Source organism: Rana temporaria, chromosome 3 (assembly GCF_905171775.1).
Source record: "Rana temporaria chromosome 3, aRanTem1.1, whole genome shotgun sequence".
In the NCBI taxonomy this organism is placed as follows: Eukaryota; Metazoa; Chordata; class Amphibia; order Anura; family Ranidae; genus Rana; species Rana temporaria.
The window spans coordinates 240,606,499-240,632,320 of NC_053491.1; the positions used below are offsets into that span (position 1 = coordinate 240,606,499).

Here is a 25,822-nt window from a genome sequence, read left to right on the forward strand (position 1 = left end):
AAAAAAAACATCCAAAACTGTAAATGTATTTTATTGGAATTTTATGTGATAGACCGACACAAAGTGGCGCATAATTGTGAAGTGGAAGGAAACATTTTTTACAAATAAATCTCTGAGAAGTGTGGCGTGCATTTGTATTCAGCCCACTTTACTCTGATACCCCTAAGTAAAATCTGGTGGAAGCAATTGCCTTCAGAAGTCACCTAATTAGTAAATGGAGTCCACCTGCGTGTAATTTAATCTCAGTATAAATACATCTGTTCTGTGAAGCCCTCTGAGGTTTTTTTTATAGAACCTTAGTGAACAAACAGCCTCATGAAGGCCAAGGAACACACCAGACAGGTCAGGGATAAAGTTGTGGAGAAATTTAAATGAAGGTTAAGTTATAAAAAAATATCCCAAGATTTGAACATCTCACAGAGCACTGGTCAATCCATCACCTGACAATGTAAAGAGTATGGTACAACTGCAAACCTACCAGGAGATGGCTGTCCACCTAAACTGACAGGCTGGGCAAGGAGAACATTAATCAGAGAAGCAGCCAAGAGGACCATGGTAACTCTGGAGGAGCTGCAGAGATCCACAGCTCAGGTGGGAAAATCTGTCCACAGGACAACTATTAGTTGTGCACACCACAAATCTGGTCTTTATGGAAGAGTGGCAAGAAGAAAGCCATTGTTGAAAGAAAGCCATAAGAAGTCCCATTTGCAGTGTACGAGAAGCCATGTGGGTGACACAGCAAACATGTGGAAGAAGGTGCTCTGGTCAGATGAGAACAAAATTAACCTTTTTGGCCTAAAAGAAAAACACTGTGTGTGGCAGAAAACGAACACTGCACATCACCCTGAACACACCATACACTCAGTGAAACATGGTGGTGGCAGCATCATGTTGTGGGGATGCTTTTCTTCAGCAGGGACAGGAAAGCTGGTCAAAGTTGATGGGAAGATGGATGGAGCCAAATACAGGGCAATCATAGAAGAAAATCTGTTATGCTACGTACACACGATCGGTTCATCCAATGAAAATGGATTTTTTCATCAGATATTCGATGAAGCTGACTTTCATCAGTCGTGCCTACACACCATCAGTTAAAAATCCGTTCGTGTCAGAACGCAGTGACGTAAAACACGACAACGTGCTGAGAAAAATTAAGTTCAATGCTTCTGAGCATGCGTCGACTTGATTCTGAGCATGCGCGGATTTTTAACCGATGGGTTAAAGTGCCCATACTCATGTATTGTTTTTGGCCAGAGTTCAGCTTTAATTTTATCAACAACAACACCATGCTCCTGTGTCTTCTTTCTAGGATTATTTTAAGCTCGAAGACCCAGGTTACTGTTCCTGTCTTAAAGGGTTTGTAAAGGATTTTTTTTTTATCTTAATAGCTTCCTTTACCTTAATGCAGTGCTGTTTTCATGTCCTCATTGTTCGTTTTTGCTCTCAAGTTGCTGTAATTCTTCTCTGATCTCCACACTTCCTGGTTGTCTGTTTCCTGATGACCACAGTACTGGGAACTTTCTCTCTGTGGTCACTAACTTCAATGAGGTGTGATTACTGTGTGTCTAGTTTCTAGTTTTGTTTTCCAAACCATCACTGCTCTGTGGCTCTGTATGCTCTGTATAGCACAGAGGCAGGAAATAACATGCAAAAACGAAACTAGATGCAAAAACGAAACTAGAAACTGCAGGTACATTATATGATTGATTTTTATCTATTTTTAATCGTTTTTAAAAGGAATCAGTAAACTATTATGTCTCTATACCCTGTAAACAGTCATTTCAGCAAAAAAATCCTTTACAACTCCTTTAATTGTAAAAGGACTGAGCCACATTCACTGGCCTGCGATAGTAACGCCACTGCTCTGCAGGTGCTATTCCATACATTTTCTATTGGAAAGGACACTGCTTTAAAACCACCAAAAAAAGCATATATTAGGGTTCTGGATTCAAAGTGAATTCTCTGAATGGATAGCTTAACCTATTAATTACAAAGATAAAATATACAGATTGCCTGCAGAGTAATTTGATATGGATGGTTGGAACGGTATTGATTTCCATTAAGGATATAGTGAAAGTCCTTGGAACTATGGTTGATTGCACATTAAAAAAGCAGATTCCCCTGATGTCACATAAACCTGCCATAGTAACAGTTCTCCTAGTCACAAAGCAATTGTGGGTCTTCTCACCTTGTACTCTGCAATACAGAAAAGAAAAGATACACAGGTAAAAAAAAAAAAATGTTGATACTTTTTAGTGTTGAACATTATTTGTAACGGCAAAATACAGAATTATTTACTATCCTTTCTTATATATAAAAAACGTACAGTTTTCCAAACTGTATATTGTTTAGTTATTTTTATTGTATTATGATTTTTCATATTCATCTTGTAAAAAGTAATAAGTGAGGCATGATATCTATTTAATGCTATGAGGTACATATTTGTTCAAAGCAACCCTTTTTTTTCTGATTATTATTGCAAGCAGTCCTGAACTCAGCAGGAACGAGCCAATATTTCAACCATTAACAGGAGGCTGAATGTACCAAGTTGATCGATCAATAAACTTGGGTACAACCAGCCTGCTGGATTACCTTGTCCCGCCGCCCCCCTGCCAGGAGAAGACAATTGCTGACCAGAGGCGTTGCTAGGGGGGTGCGGTCCACACCGGGTAACACCCGCTGGAGGGGTGACACATCCCATTGCCCTGTGCAATCCCAGCCTGCCCTGTACCACCCCAGCCTGCTCTGTGCCACCCCAGCCTGCCCTGTACCACCCAGCCTGCCCTGAATCACCCAGCCTGCCCTGTACCACCCCAGCCTGCCCTGTACCACCCCAAACAGCCCTATACCACCCCAGCCTGCCATGTACCCCCCCAAACAGCCCTGTACCACCCCAGCCTGCCCTGTACCACCCAGCCTGCCCTGTGCCACCACAGCCTGCCCTGTACCACCCCAGCCTGCCCTGTACCACCCCAAACTTTCCTATGCCACCCCAACTTGCCCTGTGCCATCCTTACTTGCCCTGTACCACCCCAATCTGCCCTATGCCACAATAACTTGCCCTATACCACCCCAACCTGCCCAATGCCACCCTAACTTGCCCTGTACTACCCCAACCTTTCCCATGCAATCCCAACTTGCGCTATGCCACCCTAACTTGCACTATACCACCCCAACCTGCCCTGTACCACCCTAACTTGCCCTATACCACCCCAACCTGCCCTATGCAACCCTAACTTGCCCTATACCACCCCAAACTACCCTATATCACCCCAACATGCCCTATACCACCTTAACCTGTCCTATACCACCCCACTACACCAACCTGCCACTATACCACTCCATACTACCCTAACCTGCCACTATACTGCCCTATACTATGATTTACAGGGGCTGGTTTGGGGTGCGCCCCGTGCCCATGCGCTGCCTGCTTGGTGCTTGGCAGCCTAGACAGAGGGGGGGTGACACCATGTTTACCGCACCAGGTGACACCAACCCTAGTGACGCCACTGTTGCTGACTCCCCTGTCAGCATTGTCTGTGTTGATGGAGGAAATCGTGTGAATTTCTTTCCTGCAGCCCATGGTTGCAGGAAAGAAATTCACACCATGTATGGCCTGCCTAAGCAGTACCCTGAAATGTTTCGTTTTTGTCCACTTTGCAAGGGAATTTGCCCCAGGACTTTGTGAGCAAGGTTATGCTCTACTCATGTGCAAAGTAAAATATCACTTCATTCACTAAGCTCTAGGGACAATTCCCTTGTAAAGCGAACTGCCTATTTGCCTTTAGTAAATCAACCCTACTGATTTAGAACAAGTAGCCAGATCCAGAGTGCTGTGTCATAGCCTTCACTTAGGTTTTGGCTCACTAACTAGCTGTGAGGTCTCAACATCGTATTTGTACTGAAAAAGACTATTGTAAACCATTTTCAATCGCCAATCAGTCACCAATCATAACATGTGGGTGTATAGGACTATAAAACAATACAAATTGTGAGACTTCAAGGGGGTTTTAAGTCTTTTTCTTTAAACTTTCTAGCTTTTTAGACATTAAAGAAATGATAACATTAAAAACAGTTGTTTCTAGTAACAAGTAAACATACCTCTCATTCCCCAGTTCACTGCATTGGCACTATCATAGTGGAAGAGTTCCGTGCTTGGCGGCTGTAAGAAATATCATACGACGATTAGGAATGGGGTATGCAGAACAAACATGCATAGACAATATTTAGGGCCCATACACACTGGGCTTAAAAAAACACCAGTTCCCTTGGCAGAAAAAAGGCGCTCATAGAGAGGGTTTTTGTGCAGGCCTTTTGCATTTTTTTCTGCCAAAAATACTCAAACGCAAACCAGAAGGTTTTTTTATTTATTTTTTGCTTTTAAATGCTGAGCTTAAAATATGCCTCAAAACGTCCTAATGGCTACATAGGATAACTAAGGCCTCGAACACACGACCGAGAAACTTGACAGAATCCATCAAGAAACTTGGTGGCAGAGCTTTTTTGCCAAGTCGTGTGTAAGTTTTTAATTGAGGAAACTGTCGAGGAACTCGACGAGAAAAAAAGAGAACAAGTTCTCGGGAGTCTCAATTTCCTCGTCGTGTTCCTCGTCGGGCTCGTTTTGACGAGAAACTCGAGCGTGTGTATGCTAAGAAACCCGCGCATGCTCAGAATAAAGTATGAGACGGGAGTAAAAGTAGCGTTTGTAATGGAGATAGCACATTCCTCACGCTGTAACAGACTGAAAAGTGCAAATCGTCTCTTACCAAACTTTTACTTAACACGCAGTAACATGAGATTAGCAAAAGCAGCCCCAAGGGTTGTGCCAGTGGAATCGAACTTCCCCTGCCATTGTATGTGTTGTCACCGCGTTTGAGAACGAGGAGATTTTGTCTTGACCGTGTGTACGCAAAGCAAGCTTGTCGAGTTCCTCGACTAGCCTAACAAGAAACTCGTCGAGGAAAACCATGTGTCTTGCCTGACGAGTTCCCCGGTCGTGTGTACGAGGCCATAGAGCTGCTTCTACAGGCAAAACACTAAACTTCTGTAGAAACAACGTTTTTTAAGCCCAGAGTGCATGGACCCTAAAAATGCAGCGTGTACTGATCTACGTTGAAAGTGTCATTAAAGTGTATGTCCACCTAAAAAATTTTGATCGATTGATCGGTTAGTGTTGCAATCCATTGTCTGACACAATCATTTAGAACCATGCCAGCATTGAAATCTATCTAAAGATCATTAAATCAATCTATTGAATAATGGTATCAATATGGGTATGGCCACCTTAAGAATAACATTGAGAATTTATTGTTGCACCGCTAACAGGATTGCTGATATTGGCATCAATATTGTATTATAGCTCCAAGTGTTTAAAGTTGTGGCTTTTAATAAACTCTCATTTTAAAAATGAAAAAATAAATAAAAATGGCCTTGATCAATCTGGAACCTTTAGGATTGGGTAGGTGTGCCATTCACACCGTGTCCCTGGTATGTTAAGGGTGTAAAAACAAAAAACAAAAATTTAATTTGTCAAATGATGCATTTCAAGTCAAGTAGTGGATGGCACTTCCACACCATAGACACAGACAGGTCTAACAAACACACAGTCAACCACCCCATTTCTGGCAGACAATGCATAATTAAAATGTACAGAGGCTGCATGGGAATAACCATACTACCTTCTCCACCTGTGCAGATGCAGTTGCCTACATTTAGCAACCCTGGAAAGTAACTGCAACCTTAACATTGTTCCTAATTGCTCCCAGTTGTTATTTTCTAAGATTTAGGCCTCGTACACACGACAGAGTTTCTCGGCAGAATTCGGCGAGAAACTCGGTCAGAGCCTGATTCTGCCGAGAAACTCTGTCGTGTGTACACTTTCTGCCCGAGGAACTCGTCGAGAAAATAGAGAACATGTTCTCTATTTTCTCGTTGTTCTATGGGAGCTCTCGGCCCCGCCGAGCTCCTCGGCGGCTTCAGGGCTGAACTCGCCGAGGAACTCGATGTGTTTGGCACGTCGAGTTCCTCGGCCGTGTGTACGGGGCCTTAGGCTATAACGCAACAATTTTCTTCTTTAACCTTAGACAGGCACACAATTTCAGTTATATGCTTCTGTTGCACTGAGACTTGACAGACAGGCAGAGCTAGGAACTCGGAATCATTGATCTTCTGGATAGTCTAAAGCCTCAGGCCTCGTACACCCGACCGAGTTTCTCGGCAAAAACCAGCAAGAAACTTGCTGGGAGATATTTTTTTGCAGAGGAAACCGGTCGTGTGTACATTTTCGTCGAGGAAACTGTCGAGAAACTCGACGAGCCAAAAAGAGAGCAAGTTCTCAATTTTCCTGACGGGAATGGAGAAAATTGGCTTGTCGAGTTCCTCGACGGCTTCACAAGGAACTCGACGAGCAAAACGATGTGTTTCGCCCGTCGAGTTTCTCGGTCGTGTGTACGAGGCCTCATACACACGATCAGACTTCCATCGGACAAATCCGTGGATTTTTGTCTTAAGGGCGTTGGTCGTGAACTTATTCTGCATACAGACAGCAGAACTTTTTCAGCCAACACACATGAAACTACGTTGTTTTTCAGCTCTTTAGTGCCACCCTTTGGGCAACTAATCATGTCTGACGGTTAGCATTGGTTCAGAGTATGCGTGTTTGTACTTTGGATTTTAGTCCGACGGACTTGTGTACACACAATCGGATAATCCGAAGGAACACATTTGTTGTCAGATAATTTGAGAGCATGGCTATCCAACATTTGTTGTCGGAAGCTCCGACAAGAATTGTCCGATGGAGCATACAGATAGTCTGATTATCCGCCAAAACCCTTCCATCACACATTTGTTGTTGGAATATCCGATCAAGTGTAAGAGCCTTAAGTCATCACTAGTGAGACTTCCTGCTGGAATTTGTTGATCATGAACTTGGACACTAGTAAACAATTCCCATAGTTCTAATTTTCCATGCAGTCCTTTTACGTACCCTGTGCAGACCATTTCTTCTGTATGCTGGGAGTGAGGCAGACTTGTTGATTAGAGGATCTGCAAAATACACAAAAGAATATATTTTAAATGTACAAGTTCTGTTGAGGAGCTAGGAAGATAGATGCATTTATTCTCTCTTGAGAAGTAGAGCTTAAGAAAGGGAATATGATCAACATGTATAAATACATAAGGGGTCCGTAGTGAACTTGGTGTAGTTAGTCACTTTAAGGTCATCACAGAGAAGGGGGCACTCCTTTCATCTGGAGGAAAAGAAATTGAATCTCCAAATACGGAAAGGTTTCTTCACAGTAAGAGCTGTGAAAATGTGGAACAGACTCCCTCCAGAGCTGGTTCTGTCCAGCTCAGTAGATTGCTTTAAAAGGCCTGGATTCTTTCCTAAATTCACATACTATAACTGGGTACTAAAACTTATAGGTAAAGTTGATCCAGGGAATATCTGATTGTAACTTTGTAAGTGAAAGTGTTACTAAACCTAAAAAGTTTTTTACCTAATGCTTTTTTTACATTAAGGTAAAAAACGTTTTCAGTCTCCCTGGGCCAAATCTTCAAAGGAGATACGCAGGCGGAACTGCTGTTCAGCCTGCGTATCCCTGTGGCTATCTTTGGAAACGATCCTCAGAAGGATTTTTCCAAAGATAGTCAGAAGATCCGACATCTGTAATAGACTTACACTGTCGGATCTTAGGATGCAGTACCGCATCCGCCGCTGGGGGCATTTCGAGTCGAAATGCCGCTTTGCGTATGCAAATGAGTACTTAGGCAGATCCACAAAGCTTTTTAGCTTTGTGTTTTCTGCGTAAGTTACGTTTTGCATACGTAAAATTAGGGATGCTTTTACAAGGCCTAAACTGTTTAGACCTTGTAAAAACAAACCTTTTTTTCGATCGCCGCGTTTTTTTTAAAATTTCGAATTTTTTTTCCCGGCGCGTATTTTTTTTTTTACCCGACGCAACTTTATTGTCCCGTCGCGATCCACAAAGCCCGGCGTAAAGTACGTTCGCGCGATGCACGTCGGGAAAAATGACGTCACACGCATGCGCCGAACGTCCGGCGCGGGAGCGCGCCTCATTTGAATAGGAATCGCCCCCTCGAGCAGACGACCGCCTTGCGACGGAGGCACTTAGGTTACACGGCGTGTAATTTCTAGGTAAGTGCTTTGTGGATCGGCCACTTAGGTAGAAATTTAACGCCTGTGTAACTTAACTGCTGAAAGTTAAGTTAGGCAGCGTTTTTGAGAATTTTGCCCCCTGTGCCCCCCTTCCCTGTGTGAAGTGTAAGAGAGGGGAGAAGAGATTAGCACTTTGCATGGCTGCATCTTTTCTCCCCTTCCTCTTCACACATCTTTTGAGAAGCAGCAGGAGCCATTGGCTTATGCTGCTGTCAATCAAATGCAGTGAAGAAGTGGGAGGTGGGCCTAAGTCCCGCTGTGTAAGTCTATGGAGCGCGGCTCCATTGACGCACAGGTCGGGAGCGCACAGACTACATTTCTCCCCATAGCAAGCGGCTGGCTATGGTTGTCCTAAAAAGAAGAGGAGGAGCCAAAAATCACCACCAGGAACCCCAGAAGAGGAGGATCAGGCCACTCTGTGCAATACCACTGCACAGAGCAGGCGTGTATACCATATTTGTTATTTAATTTTTTTTTTTAAATCAGACTTTAGTTACACTTTACTGTCAGGAGACATTACATGTCTTCCTTATGGAAATATGTACAACATAGTCCAGATAAAATATCTATGAATACTAAAAGCTGTGCAAATGTTATTTATCTGAACAAAACAAAAACATGTCAACTGAATGATGTTACCAATCATTATGCCAGGTAACTGTAGGTCTGATCCTTCACCCCTATTAACCACTTAAGGATTGCCTGCCGCAAATATTCTGTGTGCGGCACAGAGCGGGAGCCGATGCAAGTTGCTCCACAGAGAGGCAGAATGGGGATCTGCCTATGTAAACAAGGCAGATCCCCGTTCTGACATGGGAGTACAAAGAGATTGTCTGTTCCTAGTAATCAGGAACAGTGATCTCTGTGTACTCCCTGTCAGTCTGTCCCCCACACAGTTATAAAGCACCTCCCTAGGACACACTTAACCCTTTGATTGCCCCTGGTGTTAACCCCTTTCCTGCCAGTGAAATTTATACAGTAATCAGTGATCACTGTATTGGTGTCACTGGTCCCCAAAAAGTGTCACTTAGGGTCAGATTTGTCCGCCACAGTGTCGCAGACCCGCTAAAATTGCTGATCGCCGCCATTACTAGTAAAAACAATTTTAAAAAAACAAAAAAAAAACCCTAAATCTATACCTTATTTTGTAGACGCTATAACTTTTGCGCAAACCAATCAATATACGCTTATTGGGATTTTTTTTTACCTAAAAAAATGTAGCAGGATACATATTGGCCTAAACTGATGAAGAAATATTTTTTTTTACATTTTTTTTGGATATGTGTTATAGCAAAAAGTAAAAAAAAGTTTTTGTTTATAGCGCAAAAAATAAAAACTCTGCAGCGGTGATCAAATACCACCAAAAGAAAGCTCTATTGTGGGGGGAAATTTTATTTGGGTACAGCGTTGCAGGCCTACGAAATTGTCAGTTAAAATAATTCAGTGCCGTATCACAAAAAAATGGCCTAGTCATTAAGGAGGTAGATCCTTCCGGTCCTTTAGTGCAGTGGTCTCCAAACTGTGGCCCGAGGGCCGGATGTGGCCCTCTGCTTGCCTTTTTTCGGCCCTCTGGACACTATTCATCCCACTGATACAAGACACAATATTCTGCCACCAACAATGCGGCATCATTTTTCCCACTGACACCAAAAATGGGGTACTATTCCTCCCTATGATACCAAGGACTGGGCACTGTTCCTGCCCCTAATACCAAATGAGGCAATGCTTACTCCCAATGATGCCAGGAAAATTTCCACTCCCGCTGGCCATAGTCCGGCCCTCCTAGAGTCTGAAGGACAATAAACCGGCCCTTTGTTTAAATTGTTTGGAGACCCCTGCTTTAGTGGTTAAAAAAGTTGAAAGTTTGGACTGAAAAAGTTAATCAATTGCCCTGTTGTTGCTAATGGAACCATGCTTCATAGCTGTAAACAACTTTCCAGAATGTTTCCACTTTCATACAAAAGTAGCTTAGTGCAAAGGAATTAATGCATAGCTGTACTTACCACTGTCAGCCAGGTAGCACTTGTTGGGAGCTATAAAATAAAACGTGAACCCAGATCAACAATTTCTTGTGAGTACTACAGCAATGGTTAAATGTACAGAATAAAACTGAAATAAACTCAAATGTCTCCATATCTCCAAATTTCATGACACTTGCATGCTATCAGACCTCTATGTCAATGTTGATTTAGAGATGGATGTTGTACTTTTGTACCCTTTTGTTAACCTCTAATAAAAATGTATGGAAATGAAAAATATTGTAGTGTTGCAAATGGAGCTTGCCAAGTCAGACTTGAACAACTTTATTACAGTTATTCATTAGCCTGCGTAGGCTTCATGTTCTAAACATCACCTAAGCAATAGAATCAATTATTTGATAAGCTACGAGAGTTAAAGCCTAACTCCAGGTTTTACTGATTTTTAAAAAGGTTAGTTTGGACCAAACAAGCCTATTAAGGTTTACTTAAACATGAAGTTAGGCTTTAAGAATCTTGCTCATAGGGAAGATGTGTAGCTATTTTAAACCCAGGATCCTTACAAACATATGAGCTGTGATCTCATATTAATGGTTCTGCAAGGTCCTCCTCCAGAACCAATACAACTACAGAGCACAAAGTCCCTATACAATGGTAGGTCTACAATACGTAATACAAATTATCTGGGGAATGACTTATAGCAGGAGTGCTCAATCTTTTGAAGGGCGAGGGCCGCTAAAGTAATTTGGTCACAGAAGCAACAGCTTATGTGTCTTCTGCCCCCTCCATGGCCATCTGCTTCCGCCTCTGCCAGCGTCGGATCCATGCACTCTAAAGGTCTGGGATGTTGGGTCTGCAGCCCAATTATTGTAATCCGGGCCTGCCGACCCGCCATACCAGAGCATGGGCATGCACTTCCCTTTTTTGAGGTCGTCACGGACCACATGAGAAGGCTCTACGGGCCACTGGTTGAACACCCCTGCTTTATAGCTTATGGTTTGGACTGGTATGCAGTAGCAATGTCACATAAGATAGTGTATCTAAGACCATGGGGGTAGTTTAAGGCAAAATAGGTTGTTTACAGTATTTATAAAGGAAGTTGTACTTTGCCAAGCAATTTTCCCCAGAGCATAGTGAAATTTCACTTTACAAAGAATACCCAATCACATGCAAGGAAAACAAAAATATTGCATTTTTGCTTGCACGTGATTGGAAGAAGGAAGTCAAGAGAGTTTCACCTCATTCACTAAGCTCTGGGGAAAATTTACTTGCAAAGTGAACATTCTATTTGCCTTTAGTAAATCAACTCCCACGTGTGGGCTGATGTAAGAACTTGCAGTCATTACACATGTAGTTTTGCTTATTTAGTCCCTAGCCTGTACATTTGGAGCCTAATTTACAGAGACTATACATCCTCTCAACCTCAGGCAATATATGTGGCATGCATGTGTATCCTGGATCAACACTACATACATATGAATTTTCTAAAGTATAAAGCAGACCACAATTGTTACAATCTGATTACATATGTACAGATTTACCAAAATGAGGTAAGGTAAATAGACAACCCATTTGATTTGTATTTACCGTATTTATCGGCGTATACCGCGCACTTTTTTGCCCTGAAAATCAGGGCAAAATCGTGGGTGCGCGGTATACGCCGATACCCCGCTTTCCCGCGCCGAGTTTTGAATACTGTGCCAACATATACCGAGCGCAGTACACTCGGGTATAGTCAGGCAGTCTCGGCTCCTTCTGCGCTCACGTCCTGGACGTACAGGACGTCAGCGCGGGTAGCTGAGCATTGCCGACAATACACGAGTGTACTGAGCTCTGTATATGTCGGCGCAGTATTCAAACTCGGCGCGGGAAACGAGCGGGGAGGACGCGAGGACGCCGCAGAAGGACGCCGGACCCGCCGAAGAGGACACTCGACCCGCCGAAGAGGACACCCGACCCGCCGAAGACGGACGCCGGACCCGCCGAAGAGGACACCCGACCCGCCGAAGACGGATGCCGGACCCGCCAAAGAGGACACCCGAAGCCGCAGAAGGACGCTGGACCCGACGAGGCCGCCGATGGATGCCGCGCAAGACACCAAAACTGTAAGGACAAAAAAAACAAAAAAACATTTTTCCACAGGATTCAGGGCAACTTTAGGGGTGCGCGGTATACGCGGGAGCGTGTTATACCGCGATAAATACGGTAGTTAGGCAGGCATTTTCACTTGTTAGTTGTTGGGAAAACTTTTAGAGATTGTACACTCATATTGTACAGTGTACTCAAGAAGCAGGAGGAGGGTTAGCCTTGTCCCAAAGAAAAAGTCCTTTGCATTTTAAATTTTCTTTGAATTTAGATGCATTATCACTCTTCTTCTAGAACTATTATTATAACTGTACTTATTTATATCCATGGACATGGTATCGGGCTTCTGTTTCTTCTGAGTGGGGTTCTCCTTTAACCCTATAGCCTTACTACATTACTGCTTCAAACATAAAAGATACAAAAAGTGAAATGTGACACTAGCAATTCTCAGATTTTATCCCATAAAGTATTCTCCTACTATACAGCATATTAAGAAAACATTTTATAGGGTAAAATCAGGGTATTGCAGTGCTTCTTTTTCTTTTATGTGTGAAGCAGTAATGTAGTAAGGCACCTGACTGATATATATATACATACCTTATATCAACTGTTATGCAGCGTACACAGGACCGTTTTTCATGTCATGGAAAAAAACAACATTTTTCTCGACGTGATTCCTCTCAAGCCTGCCTTGCATACACACAATCGTGATAAAAAATGCTCGAGCAAAGCGCGGTGACGTACAACACGTACGACGGCACTATAAAGGGGGAGTTCCATTCAAATGGCGTCACCCTTTGGGCTGATTATGCTAATTTCCCGTCTCATAACTGGCTTCTGAGCATGCATGTTTTTTTTCCCGTCGTTAAAGCGTACACACTACCATTTTTTCACGACGAGAAAAAATAGAGCAGGTTCTAAATTTTTAATGGCCATTTTTCTCGTCGAGAAAACTGCGCTGGAGCCTACACACGACCGTTTTTAATGACCAATTTAAAAAATTGCATTTCTCTCATTATGAAAAACGGTTGTGTGTACGCAGCATTAATCACTGACATCTTGTAGACTACAGACACCATTTTTCAGACCCTACTTGCTCTGAAGGACTGCCGAATAATCTGCCTCTGCCTGCCACTATTTGTGCCATTGTATTTCTGCGTATACAGTATGTCTGGCAGCAACAGGTAAGAGGGGTGAATTATTTTGGAAAAATATGTTTGTACATTGTATAGTTGGCACCATTGCCATGGTATCTATTTTTGCAAATACAGTCCCGCTTAGGTTACTACCAAGTTTATGGGTTCAGTGTTAGTGTGGGTGGAGGTTAGGGGCACACTTTTTGGGAAGTATTAAAGGACAATTGGTGTAAAGGGGTGTTAAGTGCTGAGGGACAGACTAAGGACCAAGGGCCTGATCCACAGCCAGCGGGTGTAACTTAAATATTCGGATTTAAGTTACACTGCCGGAAAGTTTCTACCTAAGTGCCCGATCCACAAAGCACTTACTGTATTTGCTGGCGTATAAGACTACCTTTTACACTTAAAAAAACTGGCCAAAAAGCAGGGGTCGTCTTATACGCCGGGTCAGCTGCTTGGATGCCTGCTGAATGTGCTTCGGCTACATACAGTATATACCGCTTAGCCAATCCCGATTAGCAATGTATTCAAATGAATACAGAGCCGGCTCGGATTTGAGTAACAACTTCTGCCAATCGGATTGGCTTTGAGAGTCAGAGAGGCGTGTGCTGATGATGTTACAGCCTCTGCCAATCCAAGCAGGCTTTGTATCCATTAATAGAATACATCGCTCGTCGTGATTGGCTCCAGCTCCATCAAGAATGAAGAAGAATATGGCTCCAGAAGGAAGAAATATGAAGCCTCGGAAGGGGGGTCGTCTTATACGGAGAGTACAGGTAAAAAATCTTAAAGAAACTGTAAAATTAGGGGGTCGTCTTATACGCCTGGTCGCCTTATACACCGGCAAATACGGTACCTAGAAATTTTCGGCTGTGTAACTTAAATCCGGCCGGCGCAAGGCGTTCCTAATTTAATGGGGCGAGTCCCATTTAAATTAGGCGCGCTCCCACGCCGGACGTGCTGCGAATGCTTCCGACGTAATTTTCCGACGTGCTTTGCGCGGTTTTACATTGCGCCGGGTTTTGAGAATCGCGACGGGCGTAAAAAAAAAAAAAAACGAGTTGCGGCGGAAAAAAAAAAAAAACGAAGCGTAAAAGCTTTGTGGATCTCCGTAAGTGCTAATTTGCATACCCGAAGCGGCATTTCGACGAGAAATGCCCCCAGCGGCGGCTGCGGTACTGCATCCTAAGATCCGACAGTGTAAGTCCCTTACACATGTCGGATCTTCTCCCTATCTATGTGAAACTGATTCTGTGGATCAGTTCCATAGATAAAAACAGGGATACGACGGCGTATCAGTAGATATGCCGGCGTATCCCTTTTGAGGATCAGGCCCCAAGTTTTTAAGTGTTGATGCCTGGTTTAAGGGTTTTGGGCATTTTCTGCTGGTTCTTACTTGCTCTATTCCTGATGAAAGTGGCAAAAAAAAGTAACCCCTTGGCGTATCAGACAGAAATCAATTGACTTGAAGCACCATTGCAATACCCCCAGCCATATAAAGTGCCAGAGTGCAGACGCCTATGCAGGATTTGGAAATGTGGCACTATAGAGGTAAAAACTGTGAAACAATAAAATATTTTTAAGACATGCTAAATTTCATCTTTGTTCCAGACACAATAATCAGTATAAAAGCGATTCCTGCAACTGAGCATTATTTACCTCTATTTTCAGAAAAGTTATCCTGAATGTATTTGGCTGCATTCCAATTCCTGTGTGGTCCTTTTATGTCAGTAAAATACATAACTCTATAGGACTTCTTATTTTCATTTAGAAGAAAAGGTCTGAGTGAAGTTTCCTTCGCTGGTATTGTCCCTAGGCACCTTTACATATGGTAGGAATGCTTTAATGTGCATCTTGGTAGACACTTACATCCATTAAGAGAAGCATCGTAACCGGCAGTGTGTAGAGCCTCTTTACTGCCCGCTGAACTGCGTGGCGGTGTCCAGGGGTCTACATAGGACCGAGCCTTCATCTCCTCCTTTAGGATCATTCTTCCAATGCTGCCCTGGAGCTAAAATATAACATTCAATTTACTTTCAGACACTGCCCTGAGATGAATTAGCCACGAGCAGCTCCTGAACTCAATCTATACTGGAAATACAATATAAAGAATACAACTCACTAAAACAAGTATATACTGTATGTTCCTATTCCACTTCTCTTTCCATTTACATTTCCCCTTTATAGTCCATGTATGACAACCCCTATATGGCAGTATCAAGTCTCAGCATATTTCAGCAAAAATATAATATTTACAGTGCCTTGCGAAAGTATACAGCCCCCTTGAACTTTGCGACCTTTTGCCACATTTCAGGCTTCAAACATAAAGATATAAAACTGTAATTTTTTTTGAAGAATCAACAACAAGTGGGACACAATCATGAAGTTAAACAAAATGTATTGGATATTTCAAACTTTTTTAACAAATACAAAACTGAAAAATTGGGCGTGCAAAATTATTCAGCCCCTTTACTTTCCGTGCAGCAAACTCTCTCCAGAAGTTCAGTGAGAATCTCTGAATGATCCAATGTTGACCTAAATGACTAATGATGATAAATAGAATCCACCTGTGTGTAATCAAGTCTCCGTATAAATGCACCTGCACTGTGATAGTCTCAGAGGTCCGTTTAAATCACAGAGAGCATCATAAGGAACACACCAGGCAGGTCCGAGATACTGTTGTGGAGAAGTTTAAAGCCGGATTTGGATACAAAAAGATTTCCCAAGCTTTAAACATCCCAAGGAGCACTGTGCAAGCGATAATATTGAAATGGAAGGAGTATCAGACCACTGCAAATCTACGAAGACCTGGCCGTCCCGCTAAAATTTCAGCTCATACAAGGAGAAGACTGATCAGAGATGCAGCCAAGAGGCCCATAGTCACTCTGGATGAACTGCAGAGATCTACAGCTGAGGTGGGAGACTCTGTCCATAGGACAACAATCAGTCGTATACTGCACAAATCTGGCCTTTATGGAAGAGTGGCAAGGAGAAAGCCATTTCTTAAAGATATCCATAAAAAGTGTCGTTTAAAGTTTGCCACAGGCCACCTGGGAGACACACCAAACATGTGGAAGAAAGTGCTCTGGTCAGATGAAATCAAAATCAAACTTTTTGGCAACAATGCAAAACGTTATGTTTGGCGTAAAAGCAACACATCTCATCACCCTGAACACACCATCCCCACTGTCAAACATGGTGGTGGCAGCATCATGGTTTGGGCCTGCTTTTCTTCAGCAGGGACAGGGAAGATGGTTAAAATTGATGGGAAGGGGGCGTGGCCTGGACATGGCCGAGTGAAGACGCAGGAACTTGGAGCTCCCGGCCTTGACCCCTCTCTTACCGGCCAAATCCTATGATTTTCGGCATGCAATCTGCCGGAAAGTCCAAGAGCAGAACAGGGACCCGAAACACCCGCTCCAGCGCAAAAACAGGGGACTTACTCCGCTTTTTCAGCCCCTCGGCAGCGATCTCCCCGGGCGCGAGAGTGGCGGCGCCAAGAGACAACCCACGTGGCAGCTTACCAGAGGACGCAGAACAGGGCCTCTGGACCTTCCAACCGGAGGACAATACAACTTACCCCGCAGCACCGGACGCCTCGGGGGAGGGCTGCACGGACATGTCGATCGAGACCCCTCCGGCTGGAGGCATGTCGGCGGAGCAAGAAATACGAGCGCTCCTACAGGCCCTCCCTACGAGAACCGACATCGAATCCCTCATCCTTAAGCTGGAGGAGACCCACAGGAGGGACTTCCAGGAGGTGCGCGCGGAGGTCTCCACGTTGTCGGATAGGGTCTCTTCCGGGGAAGGTTCGCTGGCGACTCTGGAGAGAAGAGTGGCTGACCTAGAGCGAGAAAGAGACCGGCAGAAGGAGACAGCAAGTGCGCTCCAGCTACATCTCGAGGAGGTCGAAGACAGAAGTCGGCGCAACAACTTGCGGATTCGGGGGATCCCGGAGACGGTGGAGGCTGAAGCGCTGGACGAGACGCTGCGGGATCTGTTCCGCGAGGTCCTGGGAGAACCGACGGAGACGGTGGAGGTCGACCGAGCACACCGCGCCCTAGGCCAGAAGTCAGCAGACCCAGACAGGCCGCGAGACGTAGTGTGCAGGCTGCTGCGCTACACACAAAAGGAGCGCATCATCCGAGGAGCGTGGGATCGAGGTGAGATCCTCCTGAATGGGACACCGGTGAAGGTACTCCCGGATCTCTCCAGAGCAACGCTCCGACGGAGGGCGATGCTGAAACCTGGCCAGACAACGAGAGTTCACCTACCGCTGGGGATATCCGCTGGCCGTCACCTTTAAGAAAGCTGGTGCGGCCTTCACGGTCCAGACACCCGCAGACCTGCCGGCCCTCTTTCGATTCCTGGGTGCAGAGCCGATACAGATCCCCGACTGGCTGCAGATACTACCGCGCACAATGGGACGTTCTGGGACCCGCAACCTACAGACCTGGCCTGGAGAACCGGCAAAGAGGACGCGGTCGGAGAAGACAACGAGACCCCTCAGGAGAGGGGCAGCGTGAGTAGGCCCTGGGCCGCACTTTCCTGATCTCCATAATGCTCCCTAGACTGAACCTTTAGTTCTCCCCGGTCCCTCTCTACGTTGCCCCGGAGACCTCCCTGCTCCTCTATCGGCCCCTGGCTACCGGCCCCCAAGACCCGAAGATTTTTCCTTATTTATTTATTTTTCTTTTCATTTTTACTTTCAATCCTCTAACCTGCACCGAGGGGGAGATGCCTGCCTTCCTTATTTAGTAGGCCCCCCGCCCGCACCTCGCCTTGAGAGGCCCAGGAGGCACGGCTCGGGACACCAGGGAACATTGACCTTGACTGTGCCAGTCCAGCTCACCTATGGGGCACCCGCGCTGTTAGAGCGCGCCCCGAACTATCTCAGGGTCCCCCACACTCCCCCCCAGATGATAAGTGCTCACCCACACTTTCGTTTTTTGACGAGCTTCCTTGAGCGGAGCTACCCCCGTGAACCGGAGGACTCCCGCTCCTCCACTTATTTCCCAATTTTTGTTTGCTGTTTGGGGACACCTATACGGTCACACCTCGGGACGTGATCACATTTGACGCTGCCACAGACAACTGCCCCTCTTTGTGGCTCCGTGGAGAGAGGTGATTGCTGGGCTGCCGGACATACACGGAGGGGGGGAGCGGGAGCGGGGTGGGATCCTGGGTGCGCCACGGCGCTGGATCGGGGGAGGGGGGGGGAACGAGAGTGTGTTGTCACTAGCTGGCACTGAAATTGTATGGTGACCGAAGCCAGACAGACCTAGACGATTATGGGAGGAGGGGCCACCCGCATGGAGCTGGAGGAGATGGGAGAGGGAGGGTGTAGGGGGGGCTTCTTACGGTTGTGGAGGGAGGGGAGATCGGGAACCTGAGACCTCACAGTTGATTTTTTTTTCTTTCTCTCTGTTGTACACTACTAGACCTCTCCACTAGTTGTACCCCTCAAGGTTGAATGGGGTCCTTCAGAGGGGACATCCGAAATTAGTTGTTCGATACCTGAGGGAATTGTTCTCTGCTTATATTCTACTGTATATTATGGGTATTTTGTTACAGATTGCATTGCCATATCTATGTTTTACTGATATCTATGGCCGGGGGGGGGGATGGGCAGGGTCGGGAGCTCGCAGTGCTGGCTCTGTCCACCCACCTACCCACATAGGACCGCGCTCGTGCCCCGGACTAGCTCTGGTGAGCGCTTTAGCTTATTAAGCTAACTTAGATTTCTCTTCTAGCCACACTCTCTAGTGCTGGCTTCCTAACTCACACTCTATTCTTTCTACCTCTCTACTTTCCCCACAACCGGACCTCTCCGGAAAATCCCCTGCTCCCTGTCCCCTACCATCCCCAACCTCTCTGCCCGTACACTCACCCCCGCCCACCCGCGAGCATGGACACACTGACTATAGCCTCACTGAATGCTAAGGGTCTGAACACCCCCGAGAAACGCAGGATGCTGCTCAGTGAGATGCGCAGCCTGAAAACGAATGTTGTACTGCTGCAGGAGACACACTTCAGAGAGGACAAGCTCCCAATCCTAAAAAATAGGTATTACCCTACGGTTTACCACTCCTCCTACTCGGAGGCGAAATCTCGGGGGGTTTCTATCCTGATAGCGGCCGGGGTACCCTGGACATTAGTCGACATACAGAGGGACACGGGGGGACGCTTCCTGTTCTTAAAAGGCCGGGTAGGCTCGACGACCGTGACCTTGGCGAACTTTTACGTCCCAAATGAGAATCAAGACAGCTTCCTGACGAAACATCTGGGAAAACTGTCGAAATTCACTACCGGACAACTGATTGTAGGGGGGGACTTTAATGTCCCACTGTCCCCTCGAGAGGACACTTCCTCGGGGACCTCTTCGTCCTCGGGGAAAATGCGGGGACGTATACAGACGGCACTTCACAACTGCCAGCTGGTAGACACGTGGCGCCTATTCCACCCAGGAGAAAAAGACTTCACGTTTTTCTCCAGACCCCACCAGGTATACTCCCGGATTGATTATCTCCTGGTCCAACATAGGAACCTGATCGCGGTCAAAGACGCCAAGATAGGGTCAATAACCTGGTCGGACCACGCCCCAATAGTCTTAATATATGCCCTGACGGACGCGGAGATAGAAAGGAAACACCCATGGAGACTGAACGAATCCTTATTGCAAGATCCGGACATACTGGCAGATGTAGTAAAGGAGCTGGGACACTATTTCACCACCAATACCGTCCCAGACAGTAGACCGGAGGTGGTGTGGGAGGCCCATAAGGCGGTAATACGGGGCATCTTTATTAAACATGGAGCCAGACGAAAGAAACTTAGGGCAGAACAGCTGGCGACGTTACTAACCAGACTGAAAGCTTTAGAGACAAAACATAAACAGACGCCGACCGTACAGGTGGGAATGGAGTTAGATACAGTGCGACGACAGGTGACGGACGTCCTTACGTACAAGGCCAAGGCAGACATTCAGATCTGCAGGCGTAAGGTCTATGAATCGGGGAATAAGTGTGGGAGGATGTTAGCCCGATCACTGTGTACACAAAATAGTGCAGCGTATATACCCCACATTGTCACTAAAAGTGGTCAAAAAGTTTCGGTCCCACAAGCGATCGCCCGTGAATTTAGGAACTTCTACGACACATTATATAACATACCCCCGACAGCTTTGAACCCGGACGAAGACCCCTCCCATGACTACCTGACAACCTCGACAATGCCAACATTATCTGCCGACGCCAGAAACCTCCTAGAGGACCCCATTACCTTGCAGGAACTCCAAGCAGCGTTGGGCACTACCAAGCCAGGCAAGGCCCCGGGCCCAGATGGCCTGACGGTAGCATACTACAGGGCAGTGCTCTCTGTCCTGGGCACACATATGGTCAAGCTGTTTAATGGATTGGGAACGGGGGGGAAACTACACGGGTCCACCCTGCAAGCACAAATAGCCGTCATCCCTAAGGAGGGGAAAGACCCAAGCCAGTGCGGTAGTTACTGCCCTATCTCACTCCTTAATGTAGACCTCAAACTCTTGACTAAAATTGTGGCGACGAGACTCCAGCAACATCTCACTGACCTCATCCACCTAGACCAGGTGGGGTTTGTCCCTACTAGGGAGGCTAGAGACAACACGGTTAAAGTCCTCAACCTGTTGCACGTGGTAAACACCACTAAAACACCATGTGTCCTGGTGAGCACAGACGCCGAAAAGGCGTTCGACCGCGTTAATTGGCAATTTATGTTTGACACACTACGACACATCGGTCTGGGACACAGAATGTTGAACTGGATCTCGGCGACGTACACAGAACCGACGGCTCGGGTTAGGGCTAACGGGGTGGTGTCAGAGGCCTTCCAAATCAGAAACGGAACGCGACAGGGATGCCCCCTGTCACCCCTACTATTTGCGTTGACCCTCGAACCCTTTCTGAGACACGTACGCCTGAATGAGGACATTGCGGGAGTGAGTGTGGGGGACGGGGAGTACAAGGTCTCCGCCTATGCGGATGACCCGATGTTCTCATTGACGAACCCTGAGGTATCTCTGCCGAGTCTGATGAGAGAGTTTGAGGTCTATGGACGACTGTCCAATATGAAAATTAACATGGGGAAGTCAGTAGCGATGGGGGTGGGAATCCAGAACCCCCGATTAGACCGTCTGCGCCAAGGCTTTAATCTGCAATGGACAGACACAGCCATAAACTACCTAGGAACCCGCATTACCCCGACCTTCTCTCAACTTTTCAAACTTAACTTTCTGCCACTATTAAAAAGTGCCCAGAAATTACTAGACCAATGGACAACCGGCCTCCACTCCTGGCTTGGGAGGTGCGGAATACTTAAAATGTCCATCCTTCCTAAATTTACATACCTACTCCAAGCTCTCCCTATACACATACCGGCGGACTACTTCAGCCGAGTGCAATCTATGTTCAAAAATTTTCTGTGGGCCGGGAAGCACCCCAGGATACACAGGACAGTGTTGTCTCTACCCAAGGCACACGGGGGACTAGCCCTGCCCAACATCCGCACTTACTACCACGCGGCACACTTAAACCGGCTTGTAGACTGGTGCCGACACGGGACCACCAAACTGTGGCCACACATAGAGCAGGCACAAAGCGAGATTCCCTTACAGAGAGCCCCATGGTGTGATACGACCCTGCCTAGCGCCCTGAGGTCTCACCCATTGATAGGGACAACAACCAAAATTTGCGCGAAGATGTTGCATCAACTCGGGTCATCGCCGGGAAATTCGCCCTTACGTCCGATACTAGGCAACCCGAAGTTCGACCCAGGAGTCCATGACGGTAGATTTCGAGCCCTGAGAGAGTCGGGTGTATATCAGGCCTCCCACTTTGGCATATCGGGCCGCTGGAGGACACTTACAGAACTAATGGATCAGGAAGGGAGATTCCAACTAGACTTTATGCGAGCAAACCAACTTAAACATTTCTTAAGCACCACGACCCCCCCCCAGGCGGGAAACCCGACCCTCACGCCGATTGAGGAGATATGTTCAGAGACGGGCACGCTCCCACACGCACTATCCATCCTACACAACGCGCTGATCACACCAAAAGAGGGGTATATGATCCCCAGTATTGCGAAATGGGAACAGGAACTGAAATGCACATTCTCAGCTAAAACAAGACAACAGATCCTGACTTTCACACACAAATCCTCTATTTGCGCCAAAATACAAGAAACTAACTACAAAATCCTGACCCGCTGGTACCGCACCCCAGCCTTGCTTCACAAAGTTTTTGGGTCCACGTCGGAAGTGTGCTGGCGCTGCCAGGGAGATGTGGAAACATTGACCCACATCTTCTGGTCCTGCCCACTGTTGAAGTCCTACTGGTCGGAGGTTAGGAGAATATCGCAGATGTTTACCGAACGCCAGATTCCAAATGACCCAGCATACTTCCTGCTACACGCCAATACCTACCCCGCACGCGTATATAAAAAATCGGTTGTCCGACATCTCCTGGACGCTGCCAAAGCGTGCATCCCCGCCTGCTGGAAGTCTACACACCCACCTACGGTGGCAATGTGGCTCCGGAGGGTTGATGATATCAACAGGATGGAAGATCTCATCCTTACAGATCGTGATAGGCAGGAATCGTACAAGCAGACATGGCAGCTGTGGAACGTTTTTACCTACTCCGACGAAGGACAAGCACTTAGGAGACCGACATAGACTGCCCACCCTGGACCCCCCCCCCCCCCTAATAGGGAAAGATTAACCTGGCCACTTTGTAAAGAAAAAACAAATCAGAAAGATGCTGAGCTCCATGCTCGCGGACACCCCCCCACTCCCTCCCCCCCCCCCTTTCCCCTGCCACCTCTTTTCTCATTTTCCTTCTCATTCTGTCTTCCTTTCTTCTCCCCCACCTTCTCTTTTTGGATAACGGGAAAAGAAGGGCGTGTCTACGGATCACTGAAACCGTAATGCACCCTGTAGATAGATGCCCACTGGTGGGCATGCCCACCAGGAGTGGACTGGGGAAACTCGGTCTTCAGGGCATGATGCCGCACAACCGCAGATTTTGTTATATCCAACGTTTTACTGTGTTGTACTGATATAAACGGGCATGTATGAAGATGTTACTGTTTACATTGCATTGATGTGGTCCATGTGGACGCGCTTTTTGTTGTGAGTAAATAAAGAATTTTGAAAAAAATTGATGGGAAGATGGATGGAGCCAAATACAGGACCATTCTGGGAAAAAACCTGATGGAGTCTGCAAAAGACCTGAGACTGGGACGGAGATTTGTCTTCCAACAAGACAATGATCCAAAACATAAAGCAAAATCTACAATGGAATGGTTCACAAATAAACATATCCAGGTGTTAGAATGGCCAAGTCAAAGTCCAGACCTGAATCCAATCGAGAATCTGTGGAAAGAACTGAAAACTGCTGTTCACAAACGCTCTCCATCTAACCTCACTGAGCTCGAGCGGGTTTTGCAAGGAGGAATGGGCAAAAATTTCAGTCTCTCGATGTGCAAAACTGATAGAAACATACCCCAAGCGACATACAGCTGTAATCGCAGCAAAAGGTGGCGCTACAAAGAATTAACTTAAGAGGGCTGAATAATTTTGCACGCCCAATTTTTCAGTTTTTTATTTGTTAAAAAAAGTTTGAAATATCCAATAAATTTCGTTCCACTTCATGATTGTGTCCCACTTGTTGATTCTTCAAAAGAAATTACAGTTTAATATCTTTATGTTTGAAGCCTGAAATGTGGCAAAAGGTCGCAAAGTTCAAGGGGGCTGAATACTTTCGCAAGGCACTGTAGCTTGTACACATAAGGATATTCGTTAACTTTGGTGTGTTTTCTTTCTGTCACATGACTAACTCAGAATAAAACACCCCATTCACACTTAATAAAAAGGGTCTTAAACACATACTGAGAAATTCATAATTGGTCCAATGCCTAAAACTGTGCCATAAAGTAAAAATACTCAACATACAGCCATTAATGTCTAAACTGCTGGCAACAAAAGTGAGTACAAAGCTAAGTGAAAATGTCCAAATTGGGCCCAAAGTGTCAATATTTTGTGTGACCACTATTATTTTCCAGCATTGTCCTCATCCACTCCTCCATGACAACATCACAGACCTGGGGATGTTAGACCTTTCGCTCCACCACCTTCCATTTTTGGATGCCCCACAAACACTCAATAGGGTTTAGGTCTGGAGGCATGCTTGGCCAGTCCATCACCTTTATCCTTAACTTCTTTAGCAAGGCAGTGGTCATTTTGGAGGTGTGTTTGGGGTTGTTATTATGTTGGAATACTGCCCTGTGGCCCAGTCTCCGAAGGGAGGAGATCATGCTCTGCTTCAGTATGTCACAGTACATGTTGGCATTCATGGTTCCCTCAATGAACTGTAGCTCTCCAGTGCCGGCAACACTCATGCAGCCCCAGACCATGACACTCCCACCACCATGCTTGATTGTAGGCAAGACACACTTGTCTTTGTACTAGTGGATTCTGGAAAATGTTTCACTTTTGTTGCCAGCGGTTTAGACATTAATGGCTGTGTGTTGAGTTATTTTGAGGGGACATCAAATTGACACTATTATACAAGCTGTACACTCACTACTTTACATTGTAGCCAGGTGTCATTTCTTCAGTGTTGTCACATGAAAAGATAAAATAAAATCTTTAAATGTGAGGGGTGTACTCACTTTTGTGAGATACTTTATAAAAAATATATATATTTATATATATACCCTGTTTCCCCGAACATAAGCCCTACCCCTGAAATAAGACCTAGCATTATTTTTGGGGACGGCTGCAATCTCCTTTTGTAACTTTATTGTGGAAAATACCTTACTTACAGCACAGCTGGGCGCTCACGTGACCAGCCGGAGATCTTCTAATCCCGGCTGACATCAGCGGCCCCTTCCTTTGCAGTGCTCAGAGCAGGGGGAAGAAGAGTTATGGCGGCTCACCGTGCTGTCCATCATGCTTTAAAGGATCAGGATAGATATTTTTGTTTCTTTGTAGATTATTGTATATACCGTAAATAAATAAGACATACAAATAAATAAGACATCCCCTGAAAATAAGCCTTAGTTCTTAGTGTGTTTTTTGTAGCCAAAATTAATATAAGACCCGGTCTTATGTTCGGGGAAGCACAGTATATAAATATATATATATATATATACCGTGTTTCCCCGAAAATAAGACCGGGTCTTATATTAATTTTGGCTACAAAAATCACACTAGGGCTTATTTTCAGGGGATGTCTTATTTCTTTACGGTATGTACAATAATCGACATTTATTCAAATACAGTCATGTTATCATGACGATCTTAGAGTGGTTGTAACCCCAAAAAGAAAAAAAATATATCCTGATCCTTTAAAGCATGATAGCCAGCACAGTGACCCTCCGTAGCTCTTCTCTACTCTGAGCACTGC

General features: G+C 45.7%; 1 protein-coding gene across 2 annotated transcripts in view; it reads right to left on the reverse strand.

The window, feature by feature from the left end:
• ABLIM3 (actin binding LIM protein family member 3) overlaps positions 1–25,822 on the reverse strand; it is a 349,775-nt gene that overhangs the window by 7,396 nt on the left and 316,557 nt on the right. For both annotated transcript variants that reach the window (XM_040344529.1, XM_040344528.1), the window contains 5 exons: positions 15,243–15,384; positions 10,180–10,209; positions 6,986–7,044; positions 4,102–4,162; positions 2,189–2,196 (listed from right to left, as the gene is read on the reverse strand). In XM_040344529.1, the coding sequence (XP_040200463.1) occupies positions 2,189–2,196; positions 4,102–4,162; positions 6,986–7,044; positions 10,180–10,209; positions 15,243–15,384 (300 nt within the window). The remainder of the gene's footprint in view (positions 1–2,188; positions 2,197–4,101; positions 4,163–6,985; positions 7,045–10,179; positions 10,210–15,242; positions 15,385–25,822) is intronic.